The sequence below is a fragment of the Xiphophorus couchianus genome, chromosome 9 (genome assembly GCF_001444195.1).
Source record: "Xiphophorus couchianus chromosome 9, X_couchianus-1.0, whole genome shotgun sequence".
Lineage (NCBI taxonomy): Eukaryota > Metazoa > Chordata > Actinopteri > Cyprinodontiformes > Poeciliidae > Xiphophorus > Xiphophorus couchianus.
The window spans coordinates 30538106-30564016 of record NC_040236.1 but is presented as its reverse complement, the minus strand read 5'-3'; the positions used below and the strand labels follow the sequence as shown (position 1 = coordinate 30564016).

Sequence of the window (25911 nt, the reverse complement as noted above, 5' to 3'; positions counted from 1 at the left end):
TCACTGCTGCTGACTCATCTGTATTTCCCCACTGAGGAATAAAAACATGTTTCTATTTCAAATTTTCTATTTCTAAAAGGGACTTTCTCACACTAAGCACTACTGCTTAAAATGAAACTTCTGAACAGAAAAACAAAATGGCTGGTAAAAGAAAAAAAAATTCAAGAGGTTAAGTGTCAAAGTGATTAAATCACCTATTATCCGAGTTTCTGAAATCAACAAGACACTTCTTAAAATGTTATTTTTTTAGGGGAGGGGTTATCTTAACATCTACTGAACATTTTGTGCTAGAGTATGAACTCCATTTGATTAACAGAATGTAATCAGGTGTGGCTATACTATTTTATTATTTGAAAGAAGTAAGATAGAACCGGAAGATTTTTATTACACAAAATTTACAGCTGAATTGCAATGCTTTCCTGCAAAGCTTTACAGATGACAGATCTGTTGCTGGCTCTGATCAACCAAATAATGGCGGCATCACCAACCACACTGGTAGATACAGCAGCTACTGGTACTCCAGAAAGTTTGTCTTTCAGATCTAACAGTGTTCTTTCATAGTGCTCTGCAAAAGTTGAAAATGTTTCACATGCTGTCACGTTACATCCACAGATTTCTTTTAACAAGTGCATCCGGCAAGTATTCACAGCGCTTCAGGTTTTCCACATTCTGTTATGTTACAGACTTGCTCCAGATTTTATTACATTTCCTCAAAATTCTACACATAAATACTAAATTAAGACAATGTGAGAAATTGTTTTGCCAATTTATTAAAACTAGAAAACCAAAAAAAATAAGTTAATACTTTGTTAATCCACCACTGGCAGCAATTCCAGCCATAAATCTAGAATATGACACCTCAAGTTTAGCTCACCTATGTTTATGCAGTTCTTCCCAAGCTCCATCAGGTTGGATGGTAGATATCCGTCAGCCATTTTCAGGCCTCTCCAGAGATGTTCAGTTGGATTCAGGTCTGGACTGGGCCACTCCAGGAGATTCTCAGTGAATCTGAAGCATTGAGTTGTTGTCCTGCTGAAAAATTAACTGCTTGCATTGTATTTCTTTGGGGCTTCATGTGATAAAACATTGCAAATTAGTCTATTAGTCTGGAAACTAATGAGTCCATGACTAATGGTATCTCTGCCAACAGATTCTCCCACCTGAGCTGTGGATCTCTGTAGCTCCTCCAGAGTTACCACACACCTCTTGATTGAATAACTGATGCTCTAAATCAGGGGTGCCCAATATGTCGATTGTGATCGACCAGCAAAATGATACGTTTTCTTCTCTAATCTTCTCAAATTTTGTAATATTCACCCATGAGATACTGAGTTGTGTCTAAATTCATCCTCCAGGGTTTATAAAATGTGTTCAGTTTTCAAAACATATCAAAACGTTTATGCGTTATTTACAATAAATCTGCTTAATGTAGGTAAAGAATATTATATGGTCAGACAAAACGGTAACACGTTAGTATAAAATCTTCATAGAGCTCACATCATCGGGGTCAGAAGTTCACCCAGACTAGTTCTTTAACGTAAAATTTTGAATGCTGTGAGCTATAAATAAACCTTGGGCCCATGGTGTTTTCCTCACATGTTAGAAGGTCCTCAGGAAGCTTGGTCACAGAAACCGTGTGTGACAGACAGCTCTGTGCATGTGGTCGGTTTGTGGAGGAAACCCGGTGACAGATCAGTTCAGCGCAGCTGGGCAGATCAGGATTTCTTTTTCTTTTTTCACGTGTCCTGTTGCAGCATTTCACACACACACCATATAGAAAAGCCAGTTGTCGACATGTGCGAAGACTGTTCTGCTCTACAAAAATGTTACCTCAAGACAAACTTTATAAAATCAAGACTGCAGATCAGCTTCCCTTAGCTCTCCCAAGACTCCAGTTCTCTGGGATGTACTTTTTCTTCTCATGAACAGACAAAAGACGGGAAAAAATAATAGTTTAAGAACCAATATAAATCCATGACAACCATGCTAACATTTTTATTACATGTTTCCTAACAGTACAACATTCAAACTGATCACTGCTCACACAGCACACTCCATACATAATGACACCCCACTAAACATGAGTAAAAAGCTTAACAGTAGATTCATCTTTGATTGATTTAGATTAATCACACACACAGAATCACTGGTGGAAAACTTCCTAGCACCTGCTGTTAACACAAAAGCATCTGACATACATTTCTCCAGTAACACTCAACCAGAGTCCTGGATCCTTTGCGCTATTATCCTCAACTCACCCCAAGGTTTACACCAGCGTTTAGACCTTGGGGTTAAGATAAATGTATTTTCTATTTGATGTTAACTGGGCCATGCATTTTTTAAATCCTCCTGAGAGATTCAGTTATGACCCATTTTATATTTGCTGGCAGAGCTCTTTTCAATTAACCCTAACCCTAACTAGTTACATTTCCAGGGCATTTTGTAGAGAAACAGGCCCACAACATCATAGATCCTCCTTTGTACTTGGACATAAGGTCTTTCTTTCCCAAATTTTGTTTTTCAAAAGCCTCAATTTTAGTCTCTTTTTCAGATTTTTACCTAACATTCCTCCCAAACTATTGGTTGTCGTGTAGAATCCAATAGAATCTATGAAAACTTGATGACTGCAGCCCTCTAATAGTGAACTTTGGGATTTTTTAATTTTACTTATTTATGTTCTGCTTTCTTTATCCATCCTGCTCATCTGTGTATGGTTTCAACTTTTAAGAGTTCCAGTAAGTGTGGCAACATTGATTTTGTAAAAAAACACAAACAACCCCGCTACCCCCAAAAAACTCAGAAATGTTTTCCTAATAATCCAGATTTTTTTTATAATTCTGTGTGAGTGTGAGATAAAATATAATTTCATTATAAGGCTTTTTACACATATTTACCAGGGTTCCTAAAAGTGTTGAGTGTGCTTTATGGTGTGGAGATAATTTCTGATTTCAACACGCCTTCCACATTGTCTAAAAAATATATTGTTCTACAACTCTGCCTAATTTGAATACATGGCTCTAATACTTTTTCAAAATTCTTACAAATGTATCAAAATACAAACAGCGGTATTTTCACAGGGCAGCGATAGGCAGTACACGGATAATAACTATGACAAATGGCACATATCATGCTGCTGTAAGTGCTACAATGGTATCTGTCACAATTCACTCTCAAAAAAGTTTAGAACTTCTGTTTGCAGTCCAAACTGTGTCCTTTAAAGTTTTCTCCACAAAAATAGCTCCTCCTCCACGAGTAAAAAAAATAAAAAATCCAGCAGACACCCCACAGACCCGTTGGTGTTTTAGCAAATCACATAGCTCCACGTTTGTAAGTCCCCCCCTCAGGGATCAGAGGAAAATATAAAATCAGAAGAAAGAAAGTTACGTCTGTTGATTTTTGTTTTTACATTGAATAGAAAGAGAGGGGTATTTCTTCCAGAAGGCTTTCTAGCAAATGCGTCTTTCCACCGAAGGCTCAGCTATTCTCCACATCTCCTCATGCTTTTGGTAACCCAATAAAGTGTCCTGTCACAGTCCTCCATCTATAGCTGGGTGGTTGCGGTGAAGCGCCCAGTCCTCCTGTGTTGCCGTTGACTGGCAGGATGGTGGCAGTAACGTGGCGGCCTGCCGCTCGTCTTTCTCTTGGAGCTACGTGGCGTGCGAGGGTCTGGGGGGGCTGGTAGTCAGGCCTCCTCTGCGGTGGCATCTATCCCAGCGTAGGTGAAGTTCTCAAACAGAGCCATGTTAACGTAGGCCTGGAAGACAGGTGAGGTTTGGAATTTCAGGGAAACCGATGGAGAAATATAAAAACTATTTACAGCATTCAATTGAAATTAGCAGCTAAACTTCACGTAAGTGACCACATTTCTACCTCGCTCATCGTGACTGTTAATTTGTAACAAAGGGAAAAGAGAAATTGCAGCAACATGATGATTTATGATGCAACACTTTTTGTAATACAGTGCATGGTGCAAGTTTTTATACCCTTTGAACTTTTTCACATTTTGTTAAACTGTCAGAAATGTTACAGATTGAAATCTAAGAACTATTATGTGTTTTTCTAATCAACCGTGTCAAAGTTGCTGATTGGAAATAGACCTATGCTTTGAGTAGGCCATTTTAATACATGATTAGGCTTTGGTCTAAACCATTTCATGCTAGCTAAGGATGTATATTTAGTGTCATTGTCCTGCTGAAAGATGAACCTGCAGTTTCTCTTCCAGTCTGGAACTTCTCAACAACTCTGACTAGCTTCTCTCTACCTGCTGAGGAAAAGCATCCCCACAGTATCATGCTGCCACCACCATGCGTCATTCAGGTAATGGTGCATTCAGGGAAAAAGTGAAAAAACTTAAAGCGGTTTGAATGCTATTGTGAATCAAGAATTACCTTCCTGGCTTCCTGCATCCGGCTGAGTTGGACAGAGATTTGTGAGAAGGGTGGTCTCTCATAGGGACGATCCCTCCAGCACTGCCTCATTAGTTCGTAGCTGGGATGACAAACAATGACAGAACTTCCTAAATAATGTTTGGATAAAAATGCTAACACCCTATCATTTTGATAAAACTCCTAACAATTACTAAAATAGTAGAACAGAGTTGAATAAATCAGTTAATTGCCTTTTGGAACAGGATACTTACACCTCATCATCACAGTTTTTGGGTTTCTCCATCCTGTAGCCCTGCGGCAGTTTTTCATACAGTTCAGCACATGTCATTCCACAGTATGGTGTACCACCTAATTCACACACAAACAAGAGGCAGAAAATAAATGCAATGTAAAAGATGAGACCAGGAAATGCACAGCAGAGGTTAAAGTAGATCTATTATTCAGACAGTCAATTGTGCTACACGAGTAGATTTGGAGAAGATAGCTCTTCCTGAAACTATAAAAAGAATTAACGAAAAGCAGAAATAAAAACAGAACTTTTCTGGGACTTGCATTGAAAGGCCTTTGGCTTTGCAGTCTGTACAGAAAAGCAAATTGAACCTGCATTTTATTACAATGTTGTAAGCATTCTTACCCAAGCTTACAATTTCCCAAAGTAGAACTCCAAAAGACCATCTGTGAGGAAGAAGGTCAAAAAATAGTTGAGATCAAGCAAGTTAGAGAGAACATAAAAGTTTTTTTTTAAGTCATAAAAGAGCAGATGCACTTTGTTGATGATATCTGGTGCCCTGCAAACAGAAACTAGCTGTGCTAATCTAGAAATCAAAAACCGTACAACTTCAAAACAATCTTATCTTGCATTCATACAAGTTTTGGCTTTGACAAATGCATGAACTCAAAATGCATGAACTAAAAAACTAGAAATTAAAAAAACTACACAAAGTTTTTAATTTTAATCATTTAGTAGTTGAGGTTTCTATTTAAAAATGAAGATGTGTTCATGTCATTCATTTCCAAACATAAAGCCACAATCTTTACTAGATTGATAAGCAAAACTTTCTGACACGAATAACCATCCATCCATCCATCCATTTTCTGTTCACCCTTGTCCCCAATGGGGTCGGGAGGGTTGCTGGTGCCCATCTCCAGCTACGTTCCGGGCGAGAGGCGGGGTACACCCTGGACAGGTCGCCAGTCTGTCGCAGGGCAACACAGAGACATACAGGACAAACAACCATGCACACACACACTCACACCTAGGGAGAATTTAGAGAAACCAATTGACCTGACAGTCATGTTTTTGGACTATGGGAGGAAGCCGGAGTACCCGGAGAGAACCCACGCATGCACAGGGAGAACATGCAAACTCCATGCAGAAAGACCCCGGCCGGGAATCGAACCCAGGACCTTCTTGCTGCAAGGCAACAGTGCTACCAACTGCGCCACTGTGCAGCCCTACACGAATAACCACCAGTTTTATATGTCACAAGCTGGTGTGGTAGATTACAAAATCAGACAAAATGTTGTTTGTGCTCAGTCTGTCTTTTTGCCTCACAGGTATCTCTGCTGCACTGGTTCCTACTAACATTTCACTCATTCTTTTTTCACTAATTCTTGGTACTGTTTTGGTCCTCATAAGCAAGGTTTTTTTCTTCTTCCTTTTGCTGTCCTGTGCTCTGCTGGCCTGCTCTCTGCTGTATAAACAGGCTCCAGTTGACAGAGAGTCAACTGGCAGTCTGTTTCCTAGGCTTCCTGGTTTGTGCTTATCAGTTACGTTGCACACTTTTATCAGTGTAACAGTGACAGGGGATGATTTGTTGTTTTCTGAAGAAAGACACTTTGTGTTGTACATAATGAACAACTTTACAACTTTAATCCCATCCTTTTGTTCAAATAAAAGACTCACACGTCACTCTTGCTTGTATACACGCTGTAATTCAGGGACTCAATGGCCATCCATCGTACAGGCAGTCTGCCCTAGAAGCAAACCAGCACATTTATGTTAAGGTGGTTAATTTTCACAAAGTAACTGGAATGTCAAATCCTGAACAATATTACACTGTCTTTGAATCAGTTTAAACGTACATCTGTTTTCTCAATGTGATGATTTAAGCAATACAAAACACAATACAATTACTACACACGAAGACAGTTTGCATGTTTACAGAACACTGCCCTCTAGAGGAGAACCTTTTATTGATCCATTACTTGTCTGGATGTTTCTGTAAAAGAAAATGGACCCAAAAGTTTAAAAACAATTCATGGGTTATGTGCTTTCTTTTGTGCTGTTTATATATATATATATATGTACATATATATATATATATATATATATATATATATATATTTATTAAGGTAAGATGTTAAGGTATTTGTGTGTGAATGGTTGTTGTTGAAGCACTTGACAAAAAAATCTGTCATTAACTGGGTCAGATAATAAAGCTTTTCTATTCTATTGTAAAAGTAAATTAAGATTTGTTCATGCTGGTGGTTGTGCTCTAAGGTCTGGATCAACATAAAAAAATTTGTTTAAGGTTACTTTGCCATTCATAATCACCTTTTTAACCCCTCAAATATTCAGATTATGTCATCTCAATCAACCTGACTTACCCATTGCTCAGGGCAGATTTAGTTCCTCCCCCAGCCGTTCCCCCATTTTGTGCCCAGTGAATGTACAGTTTAATTAAACTGTATGTGAGATTAGACTATGTTAATGAACATGTACAGGATTATAGTGTGCTAAACTAGCAAAAGATAAAGAAAAAAAATGCAGGACAGCAACCCCCAGGTTTGGTATTGGACACCAAATTACACGACTGGTGTAATTCATCTACTCTGAGATGCTTTCATTGCCCTCTCTTGGATTACTTTGTTAAAAACAACAACAAAAAAACCCAAACAACTCACCATTGTTTTCTTGACATACACTTCTTCTCCTCTGGACAAACCAAAATCTGCAATCTTTGCCACTAGGCTGTCCCCTACAAGAACGTTCCTTGCTGCCAAATCTCTGTGAATGAACTAAAACCAACACAGAGGAGATGAGAAGGGAAGTAGTGATAATTGTAAAATGAACATGCTTTACAAAAGGGCGAAAATAAACTTTACCTGAAGTGTGAACATAATTTACAGACAGAATAGAATTTTGAGTGAATTAAGAGTCATTACTGAAGCCTCTTTGCATAGATTAGTGAAATCTAGTATGTAACATTTAAAACATTATGCAGCATCGCAACATACAATGACATCAACTATTAGAAAACAGCTGTTTTTGAAGTCCAAGCTCAATCAGAAATAGACTATTCACTATGAGGCAAATTAGAATTTTTTTTCCCCATCTTACCTGCTTGTCACTGAGGTAATGCATGCCGGTTGCCACATCAACAGCAAACTGCAGCAGCTGCTGGGAGGTGAGGGTAGAAGCAGTCCCATGTTCTTTTGCAAAAGCAGGATCGGTCTCCAACACGCGACTCTTCCTCAGAAAGTCCAGGAGGTTCCCATAGGGAGCGTATTCTATGGCTATGTACAGGTAGCCTGAAAAAAGACACACAGTTCTCGAAAAAACTTCCTGGCTAGCTCGCCAATTTTAACGCGTAGTTCTGTTACTGTCAAAGTGGCAGTCACTACCGCTCCAGCCTGCTATGATACACATACGCTTGCTGTAAGCCGGCATATCATGCACATTTAGGGTTTTAATGATTTATCTGAAGCATAACTTTTCAAATTGGCCAATAGCATCCAAACAAGAATTAGATTTTAAAATTCATGTTCAAAATCAACTTCCCACTTTGGGTAGCTGAATGTCGTCTATAAATAACTTTTATACTGTACTTTGATAACAAAATGAAGGTTTAATTATTTAGTGGCACTTCTACAAATTATGCTTCTAGTTGTTAACTGGAGATTTTCAAATAAAAAAACACCAACAACTGTCTAACATGGTGTCATCCTTTGGTAGTAGTGCATTGCACCATGGAATAAAGCAGGAGGACAATATCCAAGTTCCTGTACTTTATGTTAATTCAACTCAGCAGATCAGCATTACTCCCACCAAGGAGGAAGACATACCAACCAATACCATGATATAGATACTGTCAGGCCCAATCAATATTTAAAGACCAAGAGTCTTTCAGCATCGCATTCAAATAGTTTAAATTATTCATTTTTATTTTTATTCCACAACAATATCCTGTCTGTCTACCTAAAAACCCTGAGTGAGGCCTTGACAGACTTGGTTGCAGTTGCTCAGAGAGGCAACCGGCTACAGATGGTAAGGGACTTGGCCTTGAACAATTTAAACTTGACTCAGACGTAGGCCAGACCTTTTTATAAAATCCTCACTGAACTCAACCAGATGGCTGAATCTCTGTCAACAGATGACAGCTTTCAGCCTTTCCACAGGCTATTAGGCATTTGTAGCTGTTGGAAAGGTTTCATGCTGATTTCACCAGGATCAGTAAGAGTGCCAACACAATTAGTGAGGACCGTATGGGGAAGGAAGGAATAACAGTCTGATGGAGAGGCTGGATAAATATCTCACACAGAATATTCGGTATTTCCAGCAGAAAAAACACAAACATATCTGCCACACAGGAAAAATGTAACAAAATATATTAATAATTAAACAAGATTTGAAATCACTAATCTTATCAAAACTTAACAGACTTTGATCTTGCTTCATGTTTGTAATTAAGAAGCTCAATACATTAATAACAACCATGATAATCATTTAGAATTTTATTGTGAAAGGAAATAATTGCAAAAGGTACCCACTTGTAAATTCTATGCAAATAGTTTTTATTCCACTGTCTTATGGCTCCTTATTTATTCCCTCAATTATTAACCCACACTTTCTCCACTGTTTCCCCTTGAAAACATATTTAGCTTTCACACATTTGTTGTTGTAACTATTCACAATAACCTAGCAAAGCTCTTTTTGCTTTGTTGTCTTTTTTGTTCATATTATTCAGTAGATTTGTGGCGTAGATTCTTGAATTTGTCAACCGTTTATATTTCAAGGCTAAATTGGATTAGTAATGCTTCATCTAATGTGCTTACCACTAAATTTCCTCTCTCATATGTTATCAGACTTTGATCAAACAAAAGTAATCACATTATTTGGGTTGGACTGCTATTAAAAGAAACTGATACATCATGGCAGGAACTGTTTTTCAGTTCAGCCATGGAAAACAGATAGCAAAGAAGTGAGATGTATGGACAAATCCCTTCAAGCCTCTAGAGGGAGAGAGGTTTTCATTTTGGATTCCTTCCTTCTGGTGCCTTCAGTTCAAAGATGAGAGGAAACAGTTGGGAGGAATGGCCACTTATTATTATTATAATTATTCATATTACAAAATTGCACAAACTGATTTTCATGAAAAATACCAAAACCTGGATGATCTTTATTAAAAAGAGTTTTTACAAAAATGTTTTCATATGTTTTTTAGGTTGTAACATCAAGCACCTCACAAATGCGCCTCAATACCTTTTCACCTTTTGTTACGTTGCAACCAGATTCAATGTATTTATCATGCATTGTTTCAATGTATGATGCTACCACTGCTATGTTTCAGTATGTAAAATATGAGGTGGAATGATGGGAAAAATTAATTTTCCTTCACTTAGCAACTTGTATGAAGGCCAAAGAGTTCATATTTTTTCACGAGATAAAAATTGCAAACTAGGTTATTCACAGTTTTCTTTTTCAAATTTGTGGACTTCATAAAAAAAATTTTCCAGCATTGTTATGCTCTTTTCGTTTAGGATTTTAAATTGGGCAAACAAAGCTTACTTTATTACTTCATAACTTATTGTGGTGAGTTGTGTAAGCAAATAGGTGCACAGGATTTTATTTAGGGGCTCAATGGTGGAACAGTTGTTGGGACTTTTGGCATGGGATCATCATCGACTTCAAAACAATTCCAGACCCAAATGCACCACTAGATGTCGCTCACTCACCTCTGTTTTCACAGGCTCCTATCAGGTTGATAATGTTGGGATGCTGGCCCAATTTGCACAACACTTCCAGCTCTCCAGCAAAGTCTCTGTGGTCATTCTCTGAGGCAAACTCTGCAGGCAGAACAGCATGCTTCACATTCTTACACAAAACACAACCAAAAATAATGTTCCAGAATAAATCTCACAGGTGTTCACTAGAATCTCAGAAACTTGTCTTTTAAAAATCTTTCAAGCTTTTCTATGAATATTAGTGGCTTATTCAGAAATATCCAGAACACTATTTAAACGTTTGTATGTAAACATTTGCTCTAACCTCTGAGCTCTCAGTCATTTGGAAATGAAAGAGATTCCTAAATTTCAGCTCTTTTCTCTCTAGATACAATGAACAACTAAGAAAAGAATCAGTTTCACTGTACTTTAAACAATGTAGATCTGTTTTTTTTTTAACTTGTAATGCTGTCATAATTAGGTAGAAGGACAAAAATGAGTTTAAAAGCTGTTAATATTCAAAGAAAACCTTGGGCTTTCAGTAACCTTGAGAATGTCTGATCAAGACCATTTTAAATATCAAACTGTGTCTCATTGCAAGAAAAGTATTAAGAAATTTGAGTTGGTTTAAAATGTTGAAAAGTACTTACCTTTTAGCATCTTGATGGCTGCACTCATTTTGTTGCCATCCTTTTTGATCATAGCTTTAATGACCTGTTATAAAAAATATGGTTAGCTTAATTGCTTAAAAGCTTGATTGCCATTCATACATTGATCAACGTAGTAAAAATGAAATAGCAGTATAAACCTGGCCAAAGTTGCCCTCTCCAATGACATCTTCAAATTTAATGTCCTCCCATTCAAGGATTGGATATGTGAGCGGTTCTGGCGTGGGCTTGGGTCTCCTTGTTAGGGTCAGGGTTCCTGAGTTAAACTGCAGAATAGTTTCTTCTCCCTACCATAAACGTTGGCAAATAAACAAATAAATGTGAATGTTTTGTTTTCACATGTAGTCTTGAAAAAGGTTTTTATATTCTTCCAAAGTTAATACTAGCACACCCTCACCGATCCAGACTGATAGGTAAATGTGCGCCGACGGTTGAGCAGCATCTTCCTGATATAGAACAGAGCCAGCAGGGCGAGCAGTATGGTCACACAGGTAACAGTTACTGAGCCCACCACTGCCACCAGGAGCTGATTACCGTCCCCGATGGGCTTTCCAGAAACACCTTGGGTGGTTGGTGCTAAAATCTGTGAGTCTGTTTACATAGAAGAGAGAAAGTACAAAGGAAAAAAATGAGAGGAGAGACGGGGATTATTTCTGTCTAAGGAAGCAGCAGATGTAGTTTTAGTAGTCATCTTAAGAACTTCTGTTCCAATTGCCAATGTTATCAAAAAAGAACATAAAACCTACTTCAAAAGAAACAATAAAATATTTATTTCCTTCTTATCATAATTGAAAAAGCAACCCAAGGACATTGGGATTTTCTCTTTCCTATCGTGCCCTGAGACGCAGTGTTGTGAGTGTGTTTTGGTTAAACAATGTTAACGTCATGCAATGCCTTCAAAGAATTTTTACGTCCAACTACATTATTACAACCCTAACCCCCCAAGAAGCACTTAAACATAGAGAAGAAGCTCCTTCTTACCATCTCCTTGTGTCTTCTCCTGAACAAATGTACTCCACTCTCCAGGCACTTTGGAGCAAGCTCTTACTCTGAACTGGTAGAGGGTGCTGCTGTTGAGCGCCGTCACGTCTTTTGTGGTCTTGTTTCTGTCATTGATGTCCAGCCAGTGATGAGGGCTTCCCTGGCCGACTGGCTGGTACTCTATGACATATTTAATTATGCCTCCGTTTGGATTCTCTGGGGGCTGCCATGTCACCTGGACGGCAGATGTGGAAAGGGCTTGGGCCTGGACACTGCGGGGAGGTGAAGGCCCTGAAATGCAGACACAGTTACTATTAGCTATTTTACAACAAGTTTTGCAACAACAACAAAAAGGCTGGAATAAGATTTTTTTTTCAACATTTTCTTTTAGTTTGTGTTTTATGCTTTTTAGTTTTATGTGCTTTTGTGACTTTCGGCAGTTTTGATATGTTATTTGAGACACCAACATTTTTGTGTCAAAGAATTATTTAAATTGAGTAAAAGAACAAAAGTTGGGTCTCGTAGCTCCTGTTTGTCTTGTAAGGTCTCTAAACATCTGTACATATCCATTCAACTATTTTAACAGTAAAATTTGCAGATCTCATTTATTTTTCCACAACCATGAAAAAAATTGAGCAATAAAAGACACCAGAGGTTTCCATTTACCCTGGCTGTTGATGCGGAAGAGGAAAGGTTTGGAGGCTGGCCCCTGGCTGCCACAGTTGATGAGGCGCACCACCACACTGTAGTCATGATGATACTTCAGGTTGTGAAATTCGGTAGAGAGCACATTGAGCAGGGTGGTCTTCTCCCAAAGTTTTTCATTGGACGGTGGGGGTTCAAAGAGCTGCACTAAAAATCCAGTGGCTGTGCCAGGAGTGATGTCACTGTCTGTAGGTAGTCGCCACCACACTTTAGCATTATGGCCGTCTACTGTCCTATTTTCGATCTCGGGCTGAACCGTGGGTTCTGCAGCAAACAAGTAGAAACAGTTACACTTGCACTTAAAACCAGAAGTTTACATGTGCTATGTAAAAAGTTTTATTTCTTGCTGTCTGAAGTTAAATCAGTCCAAACTTATTTTGATTATGTCCGTTAGAATTACCAAATTTATTTCTACTTGCTAAATGCCACAATTATAAGAAAAATAATATGTGATAATTTTTTTATGAAGTTTACATACATAATGATTACTGTCTTTCCAAGCTAAGAGAGTCACCTGGAAAGCACAGATGACAATATTATGGCTTTCGAAATTTCTGATGGGTTATCTGACACATTTGAGTTGAGTAATTACACAGGTGTGAATATATTTAAAGGCCACACCTGAAGCCTGCTGGTTTCCAGTTTGACAAGACAGGAAGGTCAAAAGAAATCATCCTAGATATCAGGAAAATAACTGTGGAGCTGCACAACTCTGATTCATTCTTTGGATCAATGTCCAAATGCTTGAAGGTGCCATTTTCATCTTGTCCAATGATTAAACGCAAGTTTAAACATAGTGGGAATGTCCAACCATTATACTCCTCAGGAAGGAGATTGGTTCTTTGTCCACAATGTGCAGAATAAAAGCCAAACATCTAGTTAAGATGCTGACTGCAGCTGTTAAGAACGTGGCATTAAGACGTTAAGACGGTAAAACGTATCCTGTACCACCATGGGCTAAACAGTCATGCTGCAAGGAGGAAGCCATTAATCCAAAAGAAACATATAAGCAAAAGATTGCAGGTTTACTAACACATACAAAGACTGTCATTTTGGAAGCATGTTCTCTGCATCTGATTTAACTAAACAATTGCACTGTTTGGCCATAACGGCCATCATTACATTTGGAGGAAAATTTGGGTTGCTTGTTAGCCTGAGAACACCATCCCGGGAATAAAATATAGAGTCAGTAGCATCAACCTGTGGTGCGTTTTAGCTGCAGAAGGAACTTGTACACTTCATAAATTTCAATGGCATTATGAGGAAAGAACATTATGTGGAAATATTGAAGCAACATCGAAACACATCTGCCAGAAAGTTAAAGCTGGGGTGCAAATGAGTGTTCCAAATGGATAATGACTCAAAGCACGAAGCCAAAGTTGTTACAAAGTGGCTTAAGGACAACAAAATCAATGTCTTGGCACGGGTGTCACAAAGCCCTGATCTCAAGCCAATGGAAAATGTGAAGGGGGATCAGAAAAAGCATAAAAATAATAAAGGGTGAAAACTGGGACATCAAAGGTTAGCACTGTAAGTTCAAATAGGAAAGCTTTAACAATGTCAGTCTTCTCTATTTTACCTCTCATTTCTTAAACATAAGATTTAAAGCATATCTACATGGACTAAAGAAAAAATACAAACTTTTCCAAAATGCCACATTCATTATTTCAGTGTAGACAGGTCATTCTACGTCAGTAGTCTTGCTGTGTTTTGAGTTTTGGGAAGTGTTATAATGGTGACGTCCCCTTGGCATTTTTTGTGTTGGCTTATGATTTTGTCACTCACGCTTAACCCTGTTTCTGTTTCCTGATCTCTGTGTTTAGTTTTTGTTAAGTAATTTCCACCAATCAACTTCTCTAACTTGTCTTATCCTTTTGATTCCCTCTCATTTGCTTCCATTCTGTTAATTAATTAGTAATTAGACTTTCAGTCGCTCCTGGTACCCACTCAGTCTAAATGCCTGTTGTGCTTCCCTCGGTCCCCATGTCTCCATGCAAGTTATTTCAACTCATGTTGCCTGATTTGACTTCACTCCTTCTCCCTACTATATTGGGTTGATTTCATTTTTAAGTTTCTTTACAATTAAGTGTTTTATTTTCCACCTCCTTTGGCTGTTCGCCTACCTCTTGTATTTGGTTTCATCACTGGAACAAATCTTGATAAAAAAAGATCAGACCTGAACATGGACCTCAAAGGTGAGCTTATAAAGGTTTTGCAACATGTGATAATATAGGAAAGCAGCGGCTCACCTTTCTAGGATTGAAGACGGGAATTTGAAAAAGATAATATTGCCCCAACCCAGCAACTCCATTGTTGCATGTCCACGTACCTTTCCTGCGTTCAATACTTTATTGCCACTGCTGTCTGAACACTGCAACGTGTGCTGCACTTCCTTTCTGCCGCAGTTTCAAGCATGACATCACAAACACAACCAAAAACGTCATTGTAAAACTTTGTCAGAAAGCAAGAGTTTGCTAGATGCTTCACTGTAAGTCTTTAAGGGTCTGATCAGTGACAGCTTATTGTGTGTTTCTAGCAGCCTTCAAATGCACAACCTAGACCATGGCTTTAGGATTCTACGGACTCCTCATCGTCACCATATTGGATTCATCATCATCACAAACATACCTCCACCAGTCTTTGTTCCTGTGCTCTTGAAGGAAGTTGTGGATGAGTCACATCCACTACAGCATGTTTCAGTGTTCTTGAAAATAATCTTCCTCTGCCAAAGACTCTTTAAGCAATTTAAGTATGAACCCAGATCTGACTGTTTCTATGCTTTGGGAGCTAGTTCACTTATTTAAATGGCCCACAAGTTATCCTCTAGACCTACCCTTCTGTCCTATGGCTGTATTCTGCTCATACCGCTGTAGCTGTAGAGGGCTCCCCCTTTACTTCCACAGCTACTTGGCCTCCATTTCTAATCCTCTTTGCCAGATCCTTCAGCTTCCAGGCCAGCTAGTATTTCTGTCATTTCTCGTAATGGGCTCCAAACCACCCTCCAGAGCTTCATCGTTGGACCATTTAGCTCCCCACCTGAACTCGCAGCATTGTTGGGCCAGCCTCCATGCCCCCCACCTGAATTATTTGCCTCATTTGCCCTTGTGAACTCTCGTTTTTTCTTTTTTCTTTTTTTTGCTCTGTTCTTCAGGCTTTGCTTCCAGTTAGTTTTATTTGGACCCTTTTCAATGCATCTAGAGAGGTACATTGGGAGTGGTTGTACTATGCGTAATGTTGAGATTTATGCTAAGTTTTGTCAGCTTTATTTTCACATTAGGATAATATCTGTCCAATGAGAATAATTACTTTCCCTTAAGCAGGTGTTTTGAGTTAAAATTTACAATGTCCATTCATATAGCATAAAACTGTGATTAATTCTTGTATAATTATAGTGTAATTAAAGTGCAACTGTAATAATATAGTAACTGTAATAATATGTAGTTAAGTGAATCTTATTATTCTTTCTCTACTATTGTTGTGCCGCCCAAAGAGGCAGAGTTTCTTTTTTCAATATCTTTCTTGCATGCACATACTAAGACAGTTGTTTCATTTGTTATGATTGTAATCACAATACTAACTCATGTTTAATTAAATTATGTCTTTATTCTCTGGCAGCTTTCCCTGTCCAGAATATGCCTGATTGTGCTGTGGTATTTTTTTCAGATCAACAAGCATTTGTTTTGAACGTGTGTGGCTGTCTGAACTAACAATTCAATTATACATTGGTCTCACCAGGACAGTCTGTCTCCATAACAGCTTCTGGTCCAGATTCTCCCTCACCTCCCTCCCCAGGACGACTCAGCTGGACGCGTACGCGATACCTTGTTGAAGGCTCCAGGTTCATCAAAGTGATGGGCTCCTTGTCACTATAAACTGAAACAAAACAAAGAGTTGATATGATTACCAAATATTTCAATTGTGGTTGTGATGTTTAATTTAAAGTTTGGCAGTCCACGTTTGTGTCCCTGGTCCAATTCACCTTAATGTGTATAATGTAAATATGTCTAATCAGATACATTTTAGTTTAAGCAACAAAAAATGTGGATATTGGACCCTCTCATGACCATCTGTTTAGAGATTATTATAAAGAGTATTCTATGTATGTTTCTCACAAATATTTGTTTTGTGAGCAGTCTCTGTGTTTATGATTAATTCTGATCTATTTGTTTTACTATCCCTTTTCCTTTTATCGCCAACTTAAGCAAAGCTTTGTTGCTTTGGCTTTGGCTGACATGTTACAACATTTGAGACTCCAGGTTTTACAACTGCTAAGGGGGGAAAATTGCTTAAACATAAAAATCATAAAAGCAATTGTACTGGCTTTATGTTTTTTCTCAGCCCACCTATAATTGAGGACCAAAAGTCTCTGTTCTCCACAGGCTTGTACAGAAGTTTGGTTGAGATTATGGGGCCATCGCCTTTGTGTGACTCCACCGGCATCACCAGCAGCTGCTTACTCCTTTTTTCAAGCAGCTTTGGAGCTGTAGTTGGCACTGGGGGCACTGTGTAGAAACATGAGATGATTCACCAACAAATGTGACAAAATGTACTCTTTGTACACACATGTAAGCGCTGCTCATAAGTAATTCCACACCCAGACCTTTAATAGTAACGTTGAATTTGCGAGAGTCCCGGCCTCCATTGGTGGACACCCGGCACTCCCACAATCCCCCTTGTTTAACACTCAGTGGAGGGATCTCAAACAAGGCTGTGCTCCGATTCGACTCCTGAATTGTTTTAGAGGCCTAAGTGAAAAAGATGGAAAATGGCTGAGCAATACAGGATGAAAGTCACATGTTCATTTCCTGTGCCCACTTCTGTTCCTGCTTAACTTTTCCTCAAGAATGTCCTCCGAAGGAAAACGTTCTTTGTTCCTGTGGGAAATGCTGGGACAACTATTCATCAGATTGTTTCTGTTATTAAGGAAACAGAGCAGTAACAATAACATAGTCTGAACATATCACATCAAGGCAATACATGGTGACTGCTGCAATGTAGAGTGATACAGCCTTATCTGGTCAAACCATTGTTGTGTTGACTTCCTCAAAATGTTACGCCGGCTTTGAAAGCATCACTCAAGGCATAGTTCATGTACATTTTCCCTCTCAACTTCCACATTTCTGAAACTTTAGTCCTTAAATCTTACAGCTGAGGGGTCTTTATGCCTCTTTATGAACATTTCTTCTCATCCATTATTGTCAGTTCACGTTTCTTTGCCTTTTTGCTGTTTTCAAAGCGCTAATTAAATGATGAATTGAATTGTCTGACACAAAGCAGGGGAATGGGATGAGGCTTGAAAAGAAATTTGCACTACTAGGAAAAGTGATTACAATTTGTGAAAGAGAAGAGAGCAGTTTTCCTGAAACATTTTGTAGCAGCAGGGTTATTAAACAAGACAAAATCTTAACATTGTATGAAAGAATAACACAAGAATGACTGAGGGGACAGTGTCTATGTGGCACACCACAATCAGCAGCCAGACCATGAAGACTCACTGGGAGTCTTTGAGGAAGCATGATGTTTTTTCAAGTCAAAATATGCATTACAAAACAAATAAACCAAAATGACATGACAACCCCCCCCCCCCAAAAAACAGAATAAATATTCTCACATCCACAGACTGTATAAAACTGAATCAACTACTGTCATGTTCTGTGTTTTTCTGTGCATTTATTTAGAGTTTTCTGTGTCCCTGAGTCCTCGTGTTGTCCTGTCCTCCCTTTGATTGTCCCCAGGTGTTTCTCGTCCCCGTAATTACCTCCTGTGTATTTAGTGTCACCTGTGTGCCTGTGTCTTTGTCGGGTCCTCGTCTAATGTGCGCTCAGTCCTTCGTGTTGTCCTGTCGTCATACCAGTTGCTACCGACGTTAAGCCCTGGCTTCCGCTCAGTCGTGCTGCCTGTGTTTTTGGACTGTTTTGGTTTTTGTTAATTAAATCATCATTATTTGTCTAACCTGGTTCCATCTGCGTCTGCCTCACCACCCTCAACACGCCATTTCATGACAACTACAGCTCTCTCCAAACTTGTGTTTGACCCATAATTACCCGTAGCATTTTAATGTACATATGCTAGCTGTAGAAAAATTCATATAATTCGAGTGGAGTGACAGACGGTGTTCTCGGATAATGTTTTAGAGGCAACTTGTTTTAGAGTTGCAGAACCCAAATACAGTGAAACTTGAACTAGTTGTACACAGAAAAAATGTTAAAAGAAAAAAAAAGTTTTACATTACCATAAGATGCTAACACAAATAGTTCTGGTGACATAGTCCATGGAGGACTATATCACCTGCACACAGGTCCATCATTTCTGTGCACTAGAGTAACACTGGTAGTTAGAATTGGATCACTTGTGAGATATAACTACATGCTGACTGAACTTCCGTATTTTTCTTTTTTTAATTTATCACCTACAACCATTCACCGTTATGGTAAATCACAGATAGACGAGGCTCACCACAGAGTGCTTTTAAATCCCTGGGTAAAGTGCCAGTCTGTTAGCTCCCCAAGGTAGTTTCAGCAAACTTTTCCCCTGAATTCAACCTGATCAGAATATAAATGAATTTCCACAGCAAAAACCATGTATGATTTTTCCTTCATTACATTACTTTGTGTTGGCCTATTACTTAAAATCCCAATAAAATACATTCACGTTTGTGATTTTAACATGAAAAAATGTGAAAACAAAATACCATGCATTGTGTACATTTGCATTTTAACTAATTTATATGCTATATTTTCATGTCATTTTAGCTAGGCCTTCAATGTATTATCCTCCCAAGACTGTTTCTGATCTACTGACCTTCAGCACAGTGTTGTCCAGCTTTCGAAGCTCAAAGCTGTTGTGGCTGGGTAGGGGGTTGCCTGTAGCTGAACATTTGACCTTGGGACTGGAATTCAGATTACACTCCAGGTCACAATCCAATTCCAAAATTTGAGGAGCCCGTTCTGGAAAAGAATGGAAAATATTTGGATTAATGGTTTATAGGTGATATGAAAAGGTTGCAGTTTAATCTATAAGAATATTTTGAAAGTTTAGATTTTGAATCATTGGAAAAAATACAGTTTTATCAGTTTGGTGTTTGGTTAAATGTGGTGTATTTATCACTACATAAAAGCTGATTAGCCTTTTAAAGCTTCAGCTTTCAAATGTTTGGTGAGCAACACTTAGACTTTAACAGCTTCTACATCTTTCGAAAATTATGCGAGACTGCTATTTTATTTTTGTTGCCTTAACTCAGAATAGTAAAGCTTTTATTTTTTATTTTTACATAAAGGGTTAATATGTCTGTTATGATGCTCACCAGACTTCTCACAGTTCTGTCCTCTCCACCCTGTGGGACACTGACATCCACTGAAACGGTTGCAAACTCCTTCATTCTGGCATTTGCAGCTTAACCGGCAGTCTGGCCCATATGTGTCATTAACACAAGCTGAAAAAAAAAGACAAACCAAACATCATATAAAATTTAGATAGTTGAATTCAACTCTAATATGGCTACAAGGAAAGTCAGGTTTTACACACCTTTTTCACAGAGCCTCCCAAACCAGCCGCTGGCACAGGAACAGCCATAAGGGTCTGGGAGGCAAAAGCGAATCTCTTTGCAGTTGCTGTTGTGGTTGGTTCTGCAGGACTCCTGGCAGTTTCTCCCAAACATTCCTGTCCTGCAGGCTGCTCTCCATCAGTGGAAGGTAAAAATTACAAATGTATTTATTTGTATTCCTAAAAATGTGCTGTCTTTCAAACTGTGTTGCAAAACACCCTGACTGTAACCAATCTGTCACCATCATCAGCCAGAAAAGCTGCTGAAACATCTTTTCAGTTATTTGTTTTGTCACACAATAGTCAATGACGTTATAGTGAAAGCAAAACACTCGCAATCCAAATGTTACAGAGCATAACATTTACATAGACTAGGTGTTTAGATAAAGTACATTTAAAAAATACAGATGACCTTTTTTGTATATTTTTAAGAGACATACAGACAGATAGATAATCAACTTTTATGGATATTATTCTGCTGTATTTTGTGTCAGTGTAGTACAAACCTGTCTCACAGCGTGTCCCCATAAATCCAGGAGGGCAGACACAATCCCCATCTAAATCATGACAAACTCCTCCGTTAAGGCAGTCTGGGCAGTCTTTGTCGCAGTTATGACCCCACTTCTTACTGGGACAGTCTGCAGAAATAAAGTACTTTATTATAAAATATGTTTCTTACTTTGTCATGACTTGATAAGGTTTTGATATGTCTAAAAAGTAATTCCTGTATATGTGTTTTATTTTTTTAAGCATCTACTGCATAACCCTTCTTTACAAGGATGCGAAACATTTTTACATGCTTGTAAATATTAAGGCTTGAATTAGAAACATTTTCATAACCTATCTTTTGTCTTCAAGGTCATTTTTCTTAGAGGTTTCCTCTTTTTCATGTAGAGCTTTTTGACTCACATTATGTATGAATGGGGACACATAAATCAACTTGCTTATATTTTGTCCACATATCATCTTTATAAAAACATAGAAGTAGAACGAACACAAAATCATGAATCTTAAGCTTACTGTGAGCAATTCTCCAAAGCGTCTCAGTTTCAGATAACTTTGAATATTCAGAAACTCCAGTGTACATTAAAAAAAGAGACTGAAGATCAACTAATGAAAATTATCCAACAACATTTGGGCAACAAGTTGTAAGTTGTAAGCAAGTTTTATGCAAGGAAGAGTTTTAAGAATGAAGCAAAAATAGCAAGGACACAAGCCAGGAGGCAACTGATAAATGTTTTATGAATACGCAACCGCATGAGTGTTTTTAGAGCAACATGTTCTGCTTTTTTATGTTTCGTGCAAACCACATGGGCGAGAAGCAGATTCATACCTCTATCTGAATGTCAGCAAAAAGGCAAAAAACATCCACAGAATACATTTGGATTTAAAAATCACAGGCATCACCTGTTTTCTTTCCACAACAGACACAAAACCAAATTGGCAGGGTTTTGTTTTGCAACTCTCTATAAGTGCATAAGCTCAGCTGAAACATTACTAGTTGGAGAAACCACAACAGCTTTTGTGAAGCTATGAGAAACAATGTGAAACATGAAAATCTCTCAGACTGGAATGCAATCTCATCTGGTACTGTGGTAGTATTATGGTTTGGGCCGGCTCCAACATCTGGGCCAAGAAAGCTTTCCACAATTAATGAAGTAATTCTGGATTAACACAGTAAACTTTGAAGAAAACCACTAATGTGTGATAGAGTAAGACAATAAGAACACAGTGGTTTTAGGAAATACCGTGGCTATTTATTTTCCCAGGGAAAATCTTTTTTTCCCAATATAAGGTTTTTCAAATATATATAGCAAGAAACCGATTTAAGAAAACCAGAAGGTTATTGCACAGTTAAGTCGGGCTCATACAGAGCAATGGTCAAAAATGAATTCAAGCTGTTGGAACGATCAACAGAAGCTGGAAGTAGTTAGTCGGAGTTGTTGCTGCACATGGGCTCCATGCAAGATAGTGGAACTGATGGTTAGTGCAATTCTACCACTCTTAAATAAAAGGTTCCCACTTTCAAAGAGCCTTTTTAACCTCATGCTGAACAATGTTTTAAAATGTGCTTCTTATTCTCCTATTGCATCACACACACTCAGAGTTTAGTGTGCTTTGTCACACTTTATCACATTTATGCATCAACAAAACCAAAGAACCATGGCACTCCTTTCAGAAAGGAAAGAGCACAATGCTTTTAAGGCGACTGAAAAAAAAATGGAAAAAAAAAAAATTCAACAGAATGACTTTTATTTGAATTCAGCTCCCCAGAGTCAATATTTTATAGAATCACATTTTGATGCAGTTACAGCAGCAAGTTTTAGGGAGTAGTAGGGACCTTTGCCTCACTAGAGTTTGTATTTTGCCTATCTTTTCTTCTAAAATAATTTTTCTCCAAAGATTGACACACATGTACCTCCACTCATGTTTCTACTATCCCTAGAGCATAAGGCTGCACTACCATCTTTCACCATCGGGCTGATGTTTGCTGGCTTTTTACTCCACATAGCATTCATCAGATACTGTCAGTCAAAAACCAGAGAAGCATCTTCCACTGCCGTCCCCTGCATACGAAATGACAAACTGCAAACATTGGGGCTTCTTGTGACTTTCTAGAAACAATGTATTTTCATGAAGCTCTCCCATAACAACCAGATTTGTGAAGCATATGACTAATAGCTGTTCTTTTTTAGAAATTATTCCACCTGAGCTTTGGAACTGTCTAGCTCCTCCAAAGTTACTAGAGTCTGTCGACTGCTGCCATGTCTTGGTAGGTTTGAAGTGTTGCTACAATCTTTCCATTTTCTGTTCATCGAACTCTGATATATTGTTTTATAACCTAACCTTCTTTCAATTTTACCGCAACTTTTCCTGTGTGATTCTTTATCATGTTTGTTTTCTGACTTTTTCCCACAATGCTAAGAGACCTTCGCAAAACAGCTGTATCTGTGCAGGGATTAAATTACACATGGATGGACTCTGCAGGGAAATGCACTATTTTATTGGACAAAGTTCCAATAAATGTTTGACTTTGGGATTGTAATGAGAAAAAAGATGAGAAAATTCAAGGGTCAATTTTACTTTTGCAATGCGCAGCATCAAAAATATGTATACACAGCACTGCTTGCCCTACCACATATGCATGCAAGCAGTCTCACATCTTCATCCAGATATGCTCCTCCAACATAGCAACTGGTGCAGTGTGTTAGATTTCACAAACCTCTAACGATAAGTCTCATCCAGGCGCCGTGGAGGGGGCTGTCCGCAAAATAGCTGGCGCTGTAGATGCCTTGATTGGCCAAAGTTGCATTCTCCACTGTCAGCGTAGCAGTGCTGTTAGTCACCTCAATCCAGTGTGTAATGTAATAGTAGTTTCCTTTGAAAACATGAAAACATTTTTTTACAATACACTGTAATGTGTAGTTTCTGTTTCCACTTCCTTCATTATATTTGTGTGAGTATTTTGTCTGGATGGTCTTTTAATGTGTTTTGAATTTCTGTGCTTCCCTTACCGTTAAATTTCCAGGTCACGTCCCGCCGTTCAGAGCCCAGCATCTCCATGCTGAGATGTGCGGTCTCTCCTTTGTTCACAGTCATTGTAAGGTACTTTGGAATAAAAGTAGCTGGAAACGCAAAGATCACCAATGATTTTCCAGCTAGATGAATAAACTCATACTTCAAATCTGGTTGTCTAGAAGCTGAACATACCTCCAATAAAGTTGTTTATCATTGTGAGCTTAAGTGGTGACTCCTCCGGAGTCTCACAATAGAAGATTCCAATATTCTCAATTTCACGGAAATCCTTTGCCACAACAGTTCTGTGAGAGTCCTTCTGCACTTTAAAACTAGTTGGTCTTGGTAATTTGAGGATACTGTTATCTCTCCTGACATTCAACCTAACCTCCGCAGGGCTGTGCTCACCATTGATACAGGAGATGGTGAAGTGACTGACGCTGGTGATCTTTGCTGTTGAGGTCATCGTCAAGTCCATCACTGCACCTGCATTACAGGACAGCACATAACAGTTCCTGTATGCTAAGTTGTTTGCTTTCAAGTCCAGAGTACACATATTTTACATTGAGATCCATAGCTGTATGGGTAGTTAAAGTTCAGATAAAAAGAAAATACACCCTACAGGTCTAGAGCTTAAACATTAAAATAATATACCACAAGTAACCCATTGCCATTATTTACTAAACAAAGATGAGGTCAAAACAGGAAACTACTCTTCAAAACTGAGGCAATATTTTGTTGTTAAATAGTTACTTATATGCACATATACATATGCACATGCAGTAATTTCCTGGTCACATAAAATGTATGTATCATAAAATGTTAGGCTAATTAGCCATGGATCAGAAACAATACAAGTTCCACTGATGGTACTTTTGCAGCATGTAGTGGTACCTAAAAGAAATTTTGACACAATACAAAGTAAACAGAAACAGATTAACTGTGATATATAATTAATTAATAATAAAACAATAGCTGTTTCCATAGCATGTCGTTTTATCTGCACAACCGGATTTGTTAATAAATTTGAAGTGCAAATTGAAAACAATAGTTTTGTTTATTTTTTAGTTTTTTGTTTTCAAACAATAACTTTAGGTCCTGTTGTTCTTCTGTCTCAAAAGCGTATATCAGTGTTGGACAGCTTAGTATTGTATTACAAATTTTAGGAGAACAGGTTGATTCCTCTGCAGTTCATTAACCAAACATTTCTGCATTCAGATTTATTCACATTTATTTTCTCCTCTTTGAGTCACATACATTTTTCATACGTGATCAAATTATTCCAATCCCCAATCTAAGAGCAAAATTTGGCTTCAAAAATTATCGTGCGAGTTGTTTTTTGGTATTCTGAGATGTTCTTATGAAACACTAAACCTCAATCTCAAAACACAACTGATTACAGCTGCGTGATCCAAAAATCTCAGGAAACGGTCCCACGAGCAATTTAGGATCATTTGGACCTACAACCTCAAAAAGGTTTTAAAAAAACATAAATAAAAGACTCAAATATGAACGTTTTTAGATTGATACTAGAACAGTTACCTAAGACATATCGCTATCTGTTAAGTCGTGCCAAACACATTAAAGGTCGGCCTACCCAACATCCCTTCTCCCTGCAGTCCACAAAACAATGGGAGGAAACTTGGATGAGCTTCGTTTTCCCCTGAGGGTTTATTGAACTAAACTCTATCATGCCAAAGTTTATGATACTGTATCAAATTATTATAATTGCAAATTCACTTAAGTCATAAATTGTTAGCTGAAAGCGACACATGGTCGATATCACGGTTTCCCTTAAATACAGTTAAACATTTTCTGAGTTTATCTGCTGCCATGTCTTTAATAAACTGCCACTCACCTGATAAGTCACAGAAGCAGAATACCAACACCCACAAGATCCCCATGGTTTGTGTAATCCTCATTGGAAAAATAAAACACGTTTTCCACGAAATCACTTGCCGACCGAACTTTTGGAACTCCACACCTAAAGCGGCGCCGCTGCGAGACGACGACGCGTGTTTTTACGCATAGCGTATTCCAGAGCTCGCGGTCAGGTGAGAAAAAATAAATATTTTCGGCAATAAAGCAGTTGTCAGAGAAGGTACATCAATACTGTCACGCTGACTGCGGTCTAAGCTGTGGTGAAGCTCAGCCTCCTCTGGGTG

The 25911-nt window shown here is 38.3% G+C and overlaps 1 protein-coding gene across 3 annotated transcripts; it reads right to left on the bottom strand.

Moving 5' to 3' along the window:
* Window positions 1-1967: 1967 nt before the first annotated feature.
* On the bottom strand, window positions 1968-25911 carry tie1 (tyrosine kinase with immunoglobulin-like and EGF-like domains 1). Of its 3 annotated transcripts, XM_028028285.1 has the most exons (24): window positions 25605-25908; window positions 23942-24232; window positions 23746-23856; window positions 23454-23609; window positions 20737-20868; window positions 20213-20359; window positions 19992-20120; window positions 19490-19635; window positions 17289-17433; window positions 17032-17190; window positions 16421-16561; window positions 12650-12952; window positions 11984-12274; window positions 11400-11593; window positions 11143-11289; window positions 10985-11048; window positions 10347-10457; window positions 7732-7922; window positions 7296-7409; window positions 6295-6365; window positions 5023-5063; window positions 4640-4736; window positions 4389-4488; window positions 1968-3754 (listed from the first exon to the last, which is right to left on the bottom strand). In XM_028028285.1, the coding sequence occupies exons 1-24, from the start codon at window positions 25666-25668 to the stop codon at window positions 3683-3685; spliced, it is 3417 nt and encodes a 1138-aa protein (XP_027884086.1). In that variant the 5' UTR covers window positions 25669-25908; the 3' UTR covers window positions 1968-3682. The 3 variants fall into 3 exon arrangements, with proteins under 3 accessions (XP_027884086.1, XP_027884088.1, XP_027884087.1); XM_028028287.1 differs by lacking the exon at window positions 12650-12952; XM_028028286.1 differs by lacking the exons at window positions 1968-3754; window positions 4389-4488; window positions 4640-4736 and adding an exon at window positions 4743-4924 and having other exon boundaries at window positions 4976-5063; window positions 25605-25911.